Below are 19,147 nucleotides of genomic sequence, written 5' to 3'. Positions count from 1 at the left end.
TCGGCCGCTGTCGAAGTCGAACTTTATTCCTAATCGTTATGGGGGTAAGAAAGACACGTACAAAATAGGCAGACGCCTTATCAGGAGTAATGTTTGATTAGAATAGTTTATTGTTATTTATTTCATTTTGCCATACGTATAAAATAGTTTACGTTTGCTGATAACAGTTTTATTTCTTACCGATTAAAATTTTAAATTCATTGCTCAGTATAATATAAATATTATGTTATATTGTTTAACGTTGTTCATTAATTTAATTATACATTCACACACATTTCCAGGTGACGACTGCGCGAATGTGTTGCGTCGACACCGAAATGAGTAACAAAGATTATATCTTATGCTTTTGACACGTCCTACCACATATCCTTTAGATGTTATATTTTGAAATCAAAAAAATGAAGTTTTCGTTTAATTTCTCATTGATAATTTTACTGCTCATTCGACACGGCTCGTGTTCACGTCATTATGATAGACACCGTCTCTTACAGTTGAGGTGTGTCTCGAGATTTCCGATTTTTTGTCCCAGTCAATAGAAAAATTAAATTTGTTTTTTTGTTTTATGAAGATCTGAAGTGAAAGAAATGTTTGAACATGCATATCACGGCTATATGAAATATGCTTATCCTTATGATGAGTTACGGCCATTGACATGTGATGGTGTGGACACTTGGGGCAGGTACATATTATATATTTTCTTCAGTAATTTCAATAATGAATATATAATAAACATGTTATGACTTATTTATAGCTATTCATTATCATTGATTGATGCCCTAGACACTCTAGTTGTAATGGGACTACACGATGAATTTAATAAGGCAGTTGACTACATAAAATATAATGTTTCCTTTGATGCAGATATCAATGTATCAGTTTTTGAGACAAACATAAGAGTTGTTGGTGGACTGCTAAGCGCTCATATGTTATCCCATAGGTATGATATATTTTTTTAAAAACAACATCAATTACAATACATAATATATCATAACTAAATGTAATTATTACTATTGTTATTATTGTTCTTTGTTCTTAGAGCCACAACTGAATTAGAAATTGGATGGCCGTGTAATGGACCACTGTTACGTATGGCTGAAGATGTAGCTAGAAGACTATTACCAGCATTTGATACCCCTACTGGTATGCCTTATGGAACAGTTAATCTTCGATCTGGTGTACCCGAAGGTGAAACAACTGTAACTTGTACAGCAGGAGTCGGTACATTCATATTAGAATTTGGAACTCTGTCCCGACTAACTGGTGATTCTATATTTGAACAGGTAAACCATAAGTAACATAAGTATACCATAGTATTATTATTCAGCAATATTTTAAAATACGATTGATTTTTCTCAAATTCAGTTGAGGTGTTTTACAATTTAAGTGAACTGGTAACAATTAGTGTATGTTTAATAGTAATAAGTTAAATAAGAAATATTTAATAATCCCCTATTATTTATATAATTGCATAATACTGCAGTATGTTTTCTATCTTCTAAATGGGTAACTTTGGTACAAATGTTTTAGATAAATACGAGGATAAATATTTGGATCATAAAATACCTATTAAATTAATTTATAAACAGGGTGTTCTATTTGTTGTAATAGCAAATTATTAATTTCTATTAAGTATTTACCTAATAAATTATGAATTTTCAATTTTAATTATACTTTTGTTTGAAATTTGTGTATTCGTAACTAAAATATATTCTAACAAGGTCTTTCAGTCTTTTTGGGTCCATGGTTCTTCTAGTTTTAGAAAACAATTTAAATAGCTCCCATATAAAGAATGATAAATGATAATAATTATATAAATAAATTTACATTATTTAATGCGAGTGAAGCTCCCTTGGATAATTACCGGTGACACCCCTAGGAGCTGCAACGCACAGGTTGAAAACCCCTGTTCTAAATGAATAATTTAATTTTCAATGTTTCAGTACATAAAATAATGAAATAATAATAATATTTAAAAAGGTGGGCAAGTGGGCGTCCCTCTGCTGTACAGTAGGTTACAAGTAGGTCACTGTATAATTTTTGGTATTAAATTTGAATTCAATGATATAATATCACTGTATACGAAAAACGATTCTGAGCGAAGACTAGTTAGTCAGTCTATGATATATTACTACTAAGTACGTTTGATGATATTATTGTGAATAAATTAATTTATCTATCTATTTACCTGGAACCTGTTTTATATTTTCAATCCTTAGCTATAAAAGTTAAACATTTTATACAATATTTTTAACTAGGAAATATTTTTTAATTTTATATATGATATATTTTGTAAAAAATTTGAACTTAGAATTCCAATAAAAAAAATTGTGCCGGTATTTTTAATATTTTTCAATCACTATTGTAACATTATATCAGGAGTTTTGTATTAAATTTTCACGCTTTTTAACCCAACAAATAAAAATTTATTGACATTTATAGAAAAAAAAAAAAATTAGAAAATAGATAATGTCCGTAAACATTTTAAAATGAGTCAAAATATTTAGATAAAATAAACATTTCATGTAAATTTCAAGTATCTACAGTTATTCGTTTTTGAAATATAGCAAAATAAGGAAATCACTACATGAGAAATTGAGTGAATATTCAATCTTGTAAAAATTTAAATTTCAAACGTTCATAAAAATTTAATTTGATTTTCAGGCAGACATTTTTTTTTTTTTTGATAAAGGTATACAAACTTATGAGGGATATTGAATTAAATTTGCAAATCTTAGATTTAAAAAAAAAATGTATGAATTTCTTACTCAAAATAATTTGCACATTTTAGTAAATTTTACGTATTTGTCACAATTTGAACTTAAAATGCTTGACCCAAAAAATTTTATTGATAATTGTAGAAAAAATAACTAAAAATGTCAGTGGACCACTCAAAACAAGTCAACATTTTTTGAAAATTTTGTGGCGTGAAGAAAATGCTAATATAAATATTCCTTGAAAATGTCATGTATCTATGGTTATTCGTTTTAGAGTTACACCAAAAACCTAAATGGATTTTGTCAAAAACCGATTTTGCATAAAAATCCTTAATTTTTTATTTGTTTTTCTCGGCGCCTTTAAAAATTACATAAACTAAATTTTGAACTCCTTAATGCACCAACTAGATTTAAATTCTCATTAAATTTATTAATTTAAAATTTATTTTTCTTAAAAAAACAAAATATTTTCTATTTTACAAACTTCAATTGGGGTTCTTGTGAATCATTTATTCAAACATATTAAACATTTAAATAATGTTGTAAAATCCAAGGTTTTATTTTGCCAAATAATTTTAAGATATTACATTTTAAAAACCATTGTTTTTTTCAATATTTTTTTCAATGGCTAAATTTAAAAATTATTATTATTTACATTTAGATTATTTATCTTAATTAAGAAATAACGGTTTGATGTAACTTCCAATTCTGGTTTCATATATTTAAATAAATAACAGCATAATATAATCCTACTTCGAAGCACGATTTAAGATATACAGGTTAATCATCGGCCTATAACGAATAGTGCTTTACGGTGACTGGTGAACCAACTATCTGAAACAGCTGAGGGCCCAGAATCACTAGCGCTCGTCGTGGTTTAAATATGTTAAATATATATATAATATCGTAACAATATAAACCACTTACCACGGTTATCTGCTTTTGATACCAATAATACCTATAGTATATAGTATTATTGAATCTTTAAATTTGTCCTCAGGGTGTGCTAGTAGTACTGGGAACAGCTGTTTCAGATAGTTAGTTCACCGGTCAAATTATGGGAGTTCGATACGCAACCTGTATATCTTAAATCGTGCTTCGAAGTAATAAATCATTTTCTAAAATAAGTAATAGCCTAATCAATCATTATATGTATAATAGATAAAGCTCATTATAGTTAAAATAAAAATTAAGTTACATACAATGCAAGAAGGTATATTCATAGTTATGGACATAAACAGAGTATTTATTTATGAAACTCTTTTATAATGTACCATATAATACTAAATTGTATGATTCAATAAAACTATTTATTAAATAAATGTAATGAACAGTTTCATGCAACCCGGCAAAATTAGTTTTAATAGTTTTATATAGTTTTAACAAAACGTTTTATAATTATTATTAAACCATTTTAACCTAGATTCATACAGGCATTACAATACTGAAAACTGGATAATTAAATTTAGGAGCTCTATTTTAGACTTGTTTTCCACAAATTAAAACAATCTAATAATAAAAAAATTAATACAAATTCACCCATTTAAAATATAAATACTATATAACTAGAAATGTTATTAAGTGTCACAATATGCAAGCCTGGTCATGTTAGTGATCATTTCTAATTAGTTTAAGTCAGAATATTTAAAAAAAAAACAACTAACTATTTATATATTTAAGTTACTTTAAAAATATAATAACTTAGATTATAAGTTTGTTGATTAAAACACCAACTAAGTTACCAAAAAGTTATATAATTACTAGAAAAAACATAATTTATATATAATACCAGAATCATCAAATTATAATAAATATGACTTAATAAAAAAAAAAAATTTATATAATGTTAAATTAATTTACATAAAATATTTATTACATGTTAGTATGTTTGTTTGAAATTTTGAATTTTCAAAATTTGAAAATTTTTTACATTATTTAAGAATGGTTTATTAAAATACCTTTTGAATAACTTTATGATTTTTTAAAAAATAACTAGTTAAGATATCAAACGTGCTACCAAACAAAGTAACTTCTAACTTTCTAACTAGTTAATGACCAGCATTGACAATATGACATAAAACTATATTAAATAGGTGTATTGCAAATACACATTTTAATAAGTCGATTGTAAAGTTTTATTTGTTAAATAATTTTTATTAACTTATAAGATTTGAAATATTAAATAATCCTTTACCAAATTATATTAAATTAATCAAAATCTTTCACATAATTTATATAAAAATAATAATAAATATAAGTCATAATCCACAGCTACAGATAATTCAAAATGTACAAAGTAAATAATACATAACATTTTTATCTAATATGAATGCAAAATATATAAATATTTATTTGCGTTATTATTGCACTTATATTTTAATAATGAATACATTTTTAATTGAGTTAAAGTATTATTATTTTAAACCCATAATTATAACTGTTTTCATATATTAATTATTAAAACACACTTGCCGAACATTCCAGGTTAAAACAGTGGTCTAAAATGTCTACAAATGTTTTTCTTTTGATTATTTTAAACATAACTCTAAGTGATATTTTATTATTTGTTAGGTAGCTTTAAAAGCTCTTCATTCATTGTTCAACCATAGATCTAAAATGGGATTAATGGGTAATCATTTGGACGTGGCCTCTGGATTATGGATTGCACATGATTCAGGCATTGGTGGTGGGATTGATTCATATTTTGAGTACTTAGTTAAAGGCTCTTTGCTATTTAACCTGCCTCATTTAAGAAGCATGTTCGATGAGTTAAGAAAGCCTATTGATAAATACTCAGCAACTTCCACAGGGTGGTATTTTTGGGTGAACATGCAAAAAGGCCAAGTAACAATGCCCATATATCAGTCATTAGAATCATATTGGCCAGGGCTTTTAAGTCTAATAGGTAATTATACCTTAATATCATTAATAATTCGGATATTTAATAGTATATTGTCATTATATTATTATCCCTAAAGATTTGCTTTGATTTTTATTATTTTAATTACCATATGGTTAACTTTTATGATATTTTAAATATATGCTATTATTTTAGGTGATATAGATATTGCCATGAAATCGATGTCAAATTATCATGATGTACTTAAATTATATGGTTTTACTCCTGAAGTTTACAACGTTGTCAATCAAGAGGCTGCTAGAGATTCATTCCCATTACGACCTGAATTAGTCGAGTCTGCCATGTATCTGTACAAGGCAACTAACGGAGATCCTTATTTACTAGATATAGGTAGCGACATTCTACGTTCCATTCAACATAGTAGCCGCACACGTTGTGGATATGCCACAGTAATATATTTATTTTATTTTACATTTTTACTATACTCATGTTTTGTATAGTTATAATCAGGACTCGTAACTTCATGCACTAAAAAATGCCTAAATAAGCATGCATTCATGCACTAAAAATTGTCAAAATATGCATTAAAATATGCACTAAAAAGTTCAAAAATATGCATTTATATGCCCTAACATTTTTAAATTATGCACTCAAAATATGCATAGTGTAAAAAAATCATGAGCAAAATTTAAAATAATGAGAATAAAACCATGAATTTATAAAATTACAAATTCCGCCACAAAATTTTGCAAACGACCCGCAACTGTTTGTTTTTCTTTCGGCATTGTTTAAATTAATAAAATATTAATAATAATGTGTACAGTACCTATGCCTCACATGAAAACACTAAAACAAGAAATTGAACGGACGAACTCATGCGAGTATACGACTGATATGAGTAAACTCATCGGCGAGTGCAAGAATACTATACTGTTATTACTGTACCAATGTACAAAATTATAAATGCGGGTTGGTGAGAAGCTGCACGCGTGTACAGGTTCGTTTTGACGACAAACTTTGTACGGTGGAGGATGATAGTGGTAGCGATTAGATTATTTCCGCGGTACTACGTAAAACGCATAAAATTTAAATAGGTATGTACTAGGACACTAGGTAGTCACACACACACTGAATAAAAATAAATCAAAACACTATAATTTTGTTAACGGGAAAGTAAATAAAAACAAGAAACTTTTCAAATATTCGTCTAAAAAATATTTATATGAAATAATATGCACTAACGACTGTAAAAAATCAACTATATGCCAAATATGCCTTAACACCCAAAACATGCAAAAACATGCATTATAAAACTTCATATTATTATTACTATTGTTATGAAATGGATTTGTATCTCGGTTAGCATGTTTTCCTGTGTAGCAAAAAAAACACGCAGATGCATGAACTTATGAGCCCTGGTTATAATACATATAAATTATGAAAATATTAGGTATTTTATAGACATTTTTTTTTGATATTTATTAAATTAATATTAATATGATAATAAGTAATAATAAATTTGACTGAAATAAAAAGACATTTTATTCAAAAATAGTAGACTTGACTTATTAGGTATTTATTTTTAATATATAATACTATTAATTTTAATTATTCATCATATTGTTTCATATTTTTATTTAAAAAAAACAAGTATTATTGCCATATTTGGATTTAATCTTTTCATTTTCCTATCACAAATAATTCCAGCTGTACTCAATAAATGCTCATAAGTTACTTATACTTCGAATACTTATGTACTATTTTTCTAACTCTCTTAAAATTAATTTGCTTGAATTTTTTTACTAGTCAAGTATACTTATTTCTTGTGACAGAAGTAGTTTATCAAAGTTAATATTAAATCTAATATAAACTCTGTCTTGAGTAATTGGCGAGGTTCAGATAACTTCTTATTCATAATAGATTTATTTAATTCTTTTTTTTCTTTTCCAAGTTATGAGTATTTTCATAAAGCTAAAAATATTCATTAAACAATAAAACAAAACAAAAACACCATTATTATACATATTTTTATAAAGCTGCGTAGACGGGTTATGTTTATGTTAGAATTGTTGGATTTATTTTCAGTTGACTCGATATGATTCCTTCAATAGTATAGTATTGTCCTCGTCGCTTGAATAAAAACACACTACCTATTTTTTAATCTTGATCCAATAGAGCATATCATTTTGAATCCATAAAATGTATAAGTTATTATGTAATAATTACCATAATTATAATAATATTATATTGTTGAACAATCTTTAAATTTGGTACCAGTGCGGCAGTGCACAAAATTATAACCAAACTTTTTTCACAACATGATATAGATAATTAAAATATTTTGGAACTGAGATAGATAACAACCTTTGTCAAAACTCAAAATGCAAATTTAGGATTCACTAATATTTATAAAAAAATAATGCTTTTACAATATAAGTAATTTCAGTTTTAAAATCATTGGATTCTATTTGCTGTATTCTTTTAGTGTTACAAATTTATTGTGATCTATTAAAATAGTTGATAATTTATTTTCCCATAAATACTTCTTAATTTATAAGTATTTAATGCTTAGACTGTAGACTGGTGTAACATCAGGAGTATGTACTTCGTAAAATGTTGATCTACTCCTCGTTCATCTAAACTTTAAATAATTATACATAATTAAAATTAACTTCTTGTTCTAAATTTAATTTTTACATATCAAATTCCTCAGAAAAATATTCTGGTTTGTAATATGAAATCGTAATATTGGTATAAAATACATATTTTTCAAAAATGTTTTTGGGGTATTTGATTAATAAAAATGAGCTGCTATACTTACAGATTTTTACTTATAGACCAAATGTATGCCCTGATTGACAAGATAGTACTGTGAAGTTTGAACATGTTTTGGTAAAGCTTTGACTAGCTATCAAGATAAAAGTATATTTTAAAAAGTAACTCCTACATTTTTAATACTACTATAATTGTACACTCTATACCCTTATCAAAATTTCTCATTTTTAAATTAAGAATACATTATTAATTTTGACCATGATAAAGTAATAGAAATTAAGTTATGGTTTTCTAGATTGAAATAAATAATTTTGGTTAATTTGAAACTGTTTTAGTTGATAAGATAAAATAAAATTGGTTTTTACCAGGTATTCAATTTAATACAAAATAACGTACCTGTAAAAAGTGTTAATGAATTCAAAGCAAAAATGATAATTTGTAAAAGCTTATCTTAACATATTTATTTAAAATTGTTTATTTTTAAACTTTGTTTTTAGATTAAAAGTTGCAAAAAGCATTCTCTTCAAAATAGAATGGAGTCTTTTTTCCTTGCTGAAACAACCAAGTACCTATATTTGCTTTTCGACCCTGATAACTTTATACATAATGATGGAAGTCATGGTAAAGTTTGGAAAACAGCCGGGGGCCGTGAATGCATAGTCGACGCAGGTGGATACGTTTTTAACACAGGTAAAAAGCCTTTACTCCTAAATCCTGTAACATTGCCCAACTTATGTTTTAGATTCTGAGCGAAGTGATAATAACCTGTAAGATTTCTATTAGTTTTACAATGATATAATATTTTCTCTAATGTTAGACATTGCAAGTGGTTTTTACAACAAATTTTATCTAGATTATAGATTCTGCGTTAGGGAATCAAAAGTATGAAATGTCCACTATTTTTTTTTAATAATTGCGATTAACTAACAAAATAATGAGGGAAAATGGAAATATATATTGAATACCAATTTTAGACAAAATCAATTTTTTTTTTTGTCATTTAGAATGGAATAATTGTCTAGATTTGAATCTTTTTGCCATTACGTATATTATCTTTATCCATACATAGTGATATTTTTAAAATGCTTAGTCTAATTTCAAGTTAATTATTCCATGAACCTATTCACACCATTCTGTGGCTTGGTGCAAGAAGAGCCAATTCCATACTTTGATAATGTTCAGGAATTTAAAATATTAAATTGGCCAATTTTTAAAATGTACATACAAATCTTAAATTTTATGTTTGAACTTTAAATTCAATGAAAACTAAATTCTGTTACTTATTTACTTTTGTTTTTTTTTCCTTGTATGACTCTAATTTTGTTTTTGTATAAATATGTACATTTTAGTTTGACCTTGGCTCCCAGAAAAAATAATAAAATTACTTTGGTTTGACATTGGCCAAAAACTAAAATTTAAAATAAACAATTTTTAACAATTAAATAACTTGACTTTTTTATGAAAACCTAATAATAATACTCAATTGAACATAATGTTAGTAACTTCTAAATAAATAAACTTTATTAATTGATTTCGAAATGGCCAATGTCGTGGCTATAGATAGTATGTGGCCAATGTCAACATAGGCCCATAATAAATCAATTATTATTTTATCGATTATTGTCAAAAAGGCCAATGTCAAATCTAATTTTGTCATACAGCATAAGAAACATTGGCCGCCCGGTTTCTCATGGGAGGAATATAGGACCATTCATTTTTTTCCCTATAATTTTTATTTACATATATTTTTATTTTTTATGATGTATTTAGAGGCTCATCCTATAGATCCCGGAATATTGCACTGTTGTTACATGGCTGACAACAACCATTGGTCGCATCGTCAACAGCCAAAATATAAACGTTTTATGAAATCGTCAATGGTAGTTGGCCAAAAAAAAGAATCAACCAATCAAGGTATGTATAAGAAAAAAAAAATGAAAAGTGTTAACACATTCTAATTTTTTGTGTATGGTACATCACACATTTTATTCTAGTAACATTGATTGCTCAACCATTTTTTTTTTAATTTTTGATTTAATACCAATGAAACCACTTACACAATACTTACAACTTCAAATGATATTCTAAAATATCCTTTTTATTATAAAAAATTTTTGATTAATTGCAAAAAATCTTTTTTTCGTTCTTACTTAATATAGTGTTCTACAAAATAATTATTATTTAATATTATAAGCTATGAACAAAATACATAGTTTTTGTTGGTGTATATACTCAAGAATAATAAAACAAGGGTATTTATTAAGTAAATAGATACGACTATAATCATAGACATGCGCACGGGTGTGGCTTGTAGGGTTATAGCCATATCTGAAGTTTTTATTTTCGGTAGGTACCGAAAAACTCATTGGAAAAATAAATTATATTTTTAACACCCATTACATAGGTTAAATGAAAGTGATTGTTAAACTATTTTTAATACATTTTTAAATATTCTAATATTATTTTTGACTGTACCCATCATTAGCTTTTTGCTTGAACGATCCTTTTCAAAATTGAGTATTGTGAAGACAAAGTTATGGTCTACAATAAATCAAGAACACTTGGATACACTGTTAACATTTACACCTATATGATTTTTTGAACAAGGATAGTTAATTATTCAATAAATTATGTTGAAGAAATTATAAAAAAATTTAAAACTTTAATACATACGGAATGAAAATTAATATTAATTTAAAGGTTAAATAATCGTAATAACCAGGGATCGGAAGTTCATGCATTTACATATCTATCTTGCCAAGTCATATTTAATGCTAGATGACATAGAAATCCATTGCAATGTAAAATGGTTAGGTATGTGAAGTTTTATTTTGTATATTTTCGCATATTTAGAGGTTTTTTGCCTATTTGGCATATTTATGCGTTTTTCTATTTTATTGATCATATTTAGCGTATTCTTGGACAAAAATTGATGAAAAATGCAATAATTGATATTTTTGCACTGTATAAAACAGTGGCGGATCTAGGATTTCTTATGGGGGGGGGGGGGGGGGGTGGATATAAAATATTTTCGTTCATAATATATATAGGTATATAAGCTTTATTCTACTAAATGTACAAAACAAGATTTAATTTTCTTGATGACTGTGCCATTGCATCAATTACTTCATCGGGTTTTACATGTATTATCCTATGAGCAGACAACATGGCAAGCCCATTCAGTCACTTCTACATAAAAAATAAAATATGTTAAAATGTATTTATCATTAATATACCCACCTGACCCATAGAATTTCTCAAGTAAGTTAGTCTTTTTAATGTTGAGAACGTTCTTTCTGGGGTAGCTTTGGAAACTGGCAATGTGCAAAGAATTTTTAATAATTAATGTACATTAGGAAATATTTTTTTTATTACATAATGCAAGTGCATCAATGCTGGTTTTTAAAACTGAATTAGTTCTTAAAGTTTAGTTTTCTACAACTTAAACTCTGCTGTTGCTGAAGTAACATTGTAATCAACCAATGGTGAATAAAATTCTAATAAATTTTGAAAACTATTTAGTTCTTCGGACGACATAGAGGTATTTGTTGAAAATAAACATTCAAAACCTATACAATTAAAAATACATTTAAGTCAACGTATCTATTAACAATAATTAAATTCTAAATTTACCTTCAAAAACTTGCTGATGTGCCAGAAATCTTAACTCTAACTGTGATATAAAATAATCAATATAGGGGATAAACACAGAAATCCTAAAATAATCTTCTAACCCTTGATTTTCATCATTGAAGTTATGATTTGCCCTGTTTTTCTGTTTACTAGTTAAACGTTTTCTCTTAATTTCAACATTAATAATATTGGACATTTTCTGTACACATGAAAATGTAATAAAAACAATTAATTATATTACATGCATTCATTTATTCAGTATTATTTAGATCAGCGGTTCTTAACCTTTTGTAGATCGCGGACCCCCTTACCAAATTTTTTTCAAATACCTTTTTTTTTGCAAAACATGTCATGTTATCATAACCAAAATTATAATCATTATTTTATAAAACAAATTACATAAGTAGACATAACAAAACATACACATTTATAATTATTTTAATACATATAATTTTTTATAAAAATGTCATATGTATACAACTATAGTTGACTACGATCGATCAGCTGCACTTAGTGGCAGTAAATATAAGACTTCCGAGACTACAGTGCTGTACGCATATACATTTCGTATGAACAAGAAAAACTGATTTTACTTAATAAATATTAATAATACAATTAATTGGTGTAGAATCTACATATTATAAAATATATGAAAAAAAAAAATTAAAATAATCCGACAATATTGTAATAATACATTCATGTCACTTATTGACGTATGTTATGTGTTAAGGCTGCCACGGACCCCCGACATGAGTATCGCGGACCCCCAGGGGGCCGAGGACCACAGGTTAAGAACCGCTGATTTAGATGATATAATTATTACCTCCATGGAATTATATATGACTTTGAATTCTTCCTCCACATTTTCTCTGATATTTTTCAAAGCAGTAATTGTATCCTGTACAATTTCAATGACATATTTGAAATCAATTCTTTGGCTTTGTAATTGCTTGCATAATGGTAATCCAAATGAAAATAATTTCTACAATAGACATTCATAAATTCAAGGTGTATTATTTACAAGTATACAAATAAAAAAGATAATAAAATAAATTTGTATTCATTTTAATGCAGATACTTTTATAGTAAACAGTGAAATTAAAAATTCAGTATCAATTGCATTTCTTTACATGGAAGCATCGGACGAATCTTTCCATTCCGATATTTTGTCCAAAGAAAGCATAACATATGGTAGTAATTCAGAGAAATCATTCACTGAATCATATCTTTGTATCCACCTAGTTGCACAAAGTCTTTTTAATTTTTAATTTTTAAATCTGCATTTTCCTGTTCAATAACATTTTATATGATAGTGCTCCGTTTGGGCGTATTAAAAAAAGTATAGATTTTTTCAATACCTCCTAAACAATTTCTTATTTGTTGAATGTTATTGGCTGTTGAAACTGCGAGATTTAGTGAATGAGCAGCACAATGTACATATACAGCTTTAGGATATTGAGTTTGAACATATGATTGTACATCTCGACATTTTCCACTCATATTCCTGGCCTCATCATAACCCTGTCCTATTAAGTACTGACAATCCATTCCACACTCAGTTAAACCTGACGAAATAGTTTAAAATGTATAGATGATTATAACTATACTTTAACTATTCGTATACATTGTTTTATTTATTATTTATTACCATTTAGTATTGCAGAAGACAAATGACTACCAGTTAAGTTTTCTACTTTAATAAACTTAAGAAAATCTTCATTTAAATTACCATCTTCATCAATATATCGCACACATAAGGTCAACTGTTCTGATGTAGAAATATCTGTAGTGTCGTCCCCTGTGACCACGTAATGCTAATTCCTGTCTACCACACATTATGATACATTCAACTATAGGAATTAAATGACTTCTGTTTTCTTTTATTTGAAGTGTCCTAAAAAAATATGTTTAAACAAATGAGAATATTTAATGATATAAGTACGAGGTGTGTATCCGTAGTCCGAAGTTAGATACGTTAATTAATTAATTAATCGGGGGATCCATCTTCTATATCCCCCCCTCCGTAGATCCGCCACTATAAAATATATTGGAATTGTTTTAAAATTTTTCCAATTTTAAATTAACGAATGACTGGATGTTTATTTTATTAAATTATTATTTATTAATAGATATTTTTAAAATTTATTTTTTGGAATTACATTTAAACAAATATAACATAACTTTAAAAAAAATATATGAATGGATATATAATCTTGTTATTCCAAAAATGACTTATGATTTCTTATTTTTAATCAGCATATTTTTAGTGCATAGTTTTAGATTTTTAGTGCATATGAATGCATATTTCTTAACTTTTTAAGGCATATTTCAATGTATACTTGGCCAGTTTTCAATGCATAAGTGCATGCTTATACAGGCATTTTTTAGGGCATGAACTTACAAGCCCTGGCAATAACAAATATTTCACATAATTTTTGTTTACACATTTTATATATATATATATATATATGCATATAATTTTTTGGAGGGTTGTCAAAAAAATGTTATCCATATCAGCGCACGCCTATACTATAAAACCATACCTAACTAGATTTTTAATTCTTCAAACACTCCTGCTATCATCATCATTATAAGTTTCTGTCCTATGAATCTAATAATAATGAGTAATGACAAACGAGTAGCTTAGGAATACATGGCATATAGGGGGTCCTCATGAGGATACATCTCCGAGTAATTTATTTGATAAATTATTTATAAACTGTGTTTTGGAATTCTTTTTATTCGTGTTATTTACAGTCGGTATTGATTATCAAATCCTCGTGAGGCTATTGAGAGCTGGTAGTTTTTTCGTCGTTTTTTGTGCATTTAGATTTGAAACCAATAAGTGGAAGAAAAAAAATTGACTTCCAGAAATCCAATTTCAATTTGAAAAAATATTTGGATTTCTTATTCTATTTCTAGGTTATGTAGAAAATGGATTTTCAATTTTTTTTTTTTATTAACACTTAAGTAAAGGAAAATTAAAAAAAAAATTATTTGGTACTATATTAGTTAAAAATACGAAAAATCGAAAATCCATTTCCTAGATAATCTAGAAAAGAGAATATGGAATTCAAATATGTTTTCAAAATTAAAATCCGCATTTGGTACTGGGTGAATTTTATCTTCCGTTTTTTAGGACTTTCATGTTGAAACTTTTTTGATTGCAAAATATAGTGACGTGTGACTGCGCGTATACGTTACTGATTTCCAAGAATCTTAACCGTAGTTTATCTTTAATTACATGACGAGTTTGAGGAACTCGCTCACACTAATGATCAGTCACTATACTCACTACACTGACAGTCACACTTACACGTCACTCACGATGGATATAGAATATCACCTAAATCCGACCACTTAAAAATAGTTCGCTTTCAACAGCCATAAGAGGATCGAAGCTGCTTCGCATTTTTTATACGTTTTAGACCAAGCTGTGGTAATTTACACATAATTTGCAATGTCCTATTTAAATTTTTTTGATACATGTATGAATTTTTTGACAAAATATCTAAGCTTTATTTAGAAAGTAGATTTTCAATTTTAAAGAACCTTAAAATTAAGATAAGTACCTTTTATTTTTAAAATTCAGTGAAATAAGTGCATTACATAACATGCATTACATAATATGAATTTATTTTGAGCACATACGATTTTAAATAGAAAAAGTGATGCCTAAATAACATTTTATTAATTTACTACTCACGCATTGACACAGCCCAAATTACATGTCATATGAATTGCCTAAATATTACTCCTTAAGACAGGCTACGCCCTTAAGGGGCATCGCTATGGCAACAATTAGACCAACAACATCGCCGCCTGGGATTTTTGTGTTATTCGTAAATGATTATTGGTGTGCAAGTGGGGTTGAATGCGAGTACCGACTAATGTCACTCTTATACGCACATGAACATGTCAATAACTCTATGGCAATATACAATTCACCATTCGAGTTTTACGGCTACTTACTTATTGTTTTGACACTATTTTAGTTAGTTAACGTTGTCTGATTTTATTTCTTAAAAATGATTTGTATTCAGTAGAAGAATATCTATAGATTGTATGTAGGTACATGTTCCATTTTTAATTTTAGTTAATTTACAATAATTGAATAATGATTTGATAAAATCCATGTTTTCAGTTTTCAACTAGCTATAGTTCAAAATTAAGAAAGATTAAATTTTTTCAAAGTACAAACTATATACTATTTTCTGCTAAATTCAGATCTTTTTAAAAATTAAAATTGGATACCATAAACTACCTATAATTTTGTTATAACTTTAGGTCTTTTGAACTAAAATTAACAGTAGTAGTAAACCGTAAGTTTATGTGATTCTATAAAACGTATTTTTCCTTAAAAATAAATGAGTATAACACGTGCTGTATACTTGTTTGTGAACGATATTATTATTTAAGGGATTATGGAATAAATTGTTTTAGCCCTTGCTAAGTGTACACCTATAATGTGCGCTTATATATGAGTCAAGTAGGAAATTTCATCGAGAATGTAGGTAAATTAATAATGTGATAAAAAAAATTGTTGCAATAAAATCATACAAAAATGTAAACTTTTTCTCACTTTGTCTTTTTGCTTTTTTTCCCCGGTCCTAGGAAAAGGCACCGTGACCGGAGAGAACGGCAGCTCGGCAAGTGGTCATGGGTTTACCGTGGACGAGAGCAGCATCTATTGGACGCAACAGGCGCACGAAGACCAACGGCCGCAGTTCAAAAACGATCATCAAAAACCGGCAGTGGCTGCGGACGGGATCTCGGGGTAGACCTCCAACGATGAATTCGTTGCAACCGCCGCCACCGATGCCGCCGCCGTCGTCACGACCACCGGTGATTTATAGAACGGACGACCAATTGCATGACGACGGTAGGCGCGAGGACGAGGAAGACGCCGCCACCGATGACGACCATGGCGGAAACAGAGACGACGGCGGTGACGGTGACATGCGATTCGAGTCTACGACTCGGCAGGAGGAGAGGACCGCGAAACTGGACGATTTAGGTTCGGCGGCGGCCGCAGAGTCGAACGATTTCCCCGATTACGACGACGGTTTTAAAGACCTGACGACCGCCGACCGCCGATATCGGCAGCCGTCGTCAGCCGATTACGATCACAATCGCGGCGACGACGACGACGACGACAATAATTGGAAAGCCAAACAGCACCGTTGGACGAGCGAAAAACGGCAACAGGACGACCAGGGACGACGATGACGCTTCGGCGGCCGGCCACGACGACGGCGACAACGGTTATCAGGTGCTCGCGTGCCCCGCGACGAATAACTTTTACACGCATTTCCGGTGGTGACAAAGCGCCTCGCCTGTCCTGGTTGAATTATATTTATTACTATTTATTATGATACTGTGTTTTGATGATGTTGTTGTTGGACCAAAAAATATAATTTCGTTTAAAATATTGTTATTCGCGTCGTTCAATAATATTATTCTATACGTGTAATTGGGTAGTACCTGCCTACCTTTACTTACCTATCTGTTCTGAATACTGTACTTCTCTAATTATTGTTTTATTTGTGTATTTCTTACTGTATTCTGAATACTTTTAAAAACAATTTTTTTAATATACCAATACATTTTTATTACAACTGACTTCAAAATAATAATAGAGTTAGGTAGGTACCTACTTATTATGTATAGTGTTATTTATTACTCTATGTGTTCTACCAAAGACTACCTTTTATTTATTATTTGATGTATCTTATAAGAATTTTTGGAATACTCTGTGAATACAATTAATATAATCATAAGGTTTTCAAACATATACCTATTCAGATTAGAGAATACTATTTATTTAAGTTGAATACTCATTTTTAAGAGAACGTTGTGTGTAGACTCCATCTTGCTAACGCATTACGCATAAATATATACCAACATTCATACCTACTCAGCAATTCCAATTTTTTGTCAATTAGACCTCTCGTTCGTTGGTGGGCATTTTTAAATATTAATATTCTATAATATACTCAATGATTTAAAAATTTTTAATTTGTGAATATAATATTTTCACACAAAATTGATTTTGGTTATGGTTGTAAATCTTAAAAAAATACCGTAGTTACATGAAATTTTCATTGAATATTTATATTAGCGATTTATATGCACCATACAATTTTCGAAATATTGTGACTATTTTTTAATTATTTATAGGCATAATACAATTTCGAGTATGTATTAGTTTTTAAAATCATTGTGTGATAAAATATTATATGCACAGTCAAAAAACTTTAAAATGTAATACAACGTTCCTCGTAAGTTGTTGTTAGTGGGAATTAAAAAAAAAGTTAAATTTTTATGAGCGTCTGAAGTTAAAATGTTGACAAAATTCATTAAAATCACGAAAATTGGCAAACTAGTTCACGTTAGAAATTCATAAGAATCTAAGTCTGAAATCTAAGTTGATCTAAGCTTTGAAAATTTAATACAAGATTTCCCTTGAGCTTTCCTACATTTAACATAAAAAAAATTACCGAAAGTTAAATTAAATTTTTAATAGCTTTTAAAGTTCGACAAAAACAAAAAAAAAATTTAAAAAAAAAAAAACTCATTGTAAAATCAACACATTCGTCGCTCTGCTCAGAATCTAAAAATTGAAAATTTACAATGTCCCTAAACAGCTGAAAAAGAGTCAAAATGTTTTCAAAATTTTATGGTGGATAGAAAATGAAAATATAAACATTCAGTAAAATGTTCATCAAAATGTATCTTCATGTATCTTACAGTTATTTGTTTTTGAATAACAATAAAATAACAAAACCGCTACATGAAAAATCGAGTGAATATCCAATATTGAAAAAATATGAACCTCAAATGCTCATAAAAATTTAATTTGATTTGCTTGTAGACATTTTTTTTTGATAAAGTTAGTCAAACGAATGAATAATCTTGTATTACCTTTTCAAATCTTAGATTTAAAAAAGTGGGTAAGTGGATGTCACTCTGCTGTACAGCAGGTTACAAGTGGGTCACATGTATAATGGATTGTATTAAATTTGAATTTAATGATATATCATTATATACGAAAAACGATTCTGAGCGGAGACGATTTGTCAGTCAGGATATTTTTTTATTTTTTTTTTATTAGAGTTAAGGCTTCAATTACTAGGTCATTAGCCTGTGGTACTGTAGGGGAAGA

The 19,147-nt window shown here is 28.2% G+C and overlaps 1 protein-coding gene across 1 annotated transcript; it reads left to right on the top strand.

Moving 5' to 3' along the window:
• The first annotated feature begins 166 nt into the window (after positions 1–166).
• Positions 167–17,774, top strand: LOC132933690 (ER degradation-enhancing alpha-mannosidase-like protein 2). The gene is given in 11 exon segments (XM_060999970.1): positions 167–496; positions 569–679; positions 752–937; positions 1,037–1,280; positions 5,286–5,619; positions 5,770–6,023; positions 8,847–9,039; positions 10,120–10,263; positions 16,597–16,757; positions 16,759–17,199; positions 17,201–17,774. Coding segments are annotated over 11 exon segments (2,295 nt in total). The 5' UTR covers positions 167–374; the 3' UTR covers positions 17,306–17,774.
• The last annotated feature ends 1,373 nt before the right edge of the window (positions 17,775–19,147 follow it).

Source organism: Metopolophium dirhodum, chromosome 1 (genome assembly GCF_019925205.1).
Source record: "Metopolophium dirhodum isolate CAU chromosome 1, ASM1992520v1, whole genome shotgun sequence".
NCBI classification, from domain to species: domain Eukaryota; kingdom Metazoa; phylum Arthropoda; class Insecta; order Hemiptera; family Aphididae; genus Metopolophium; species Metopolophium dirhodum.
Note: the sequence above shows the minus strand (reverse complement) of the source record. Positions and strands in the feature narration are given on the sequence as shown.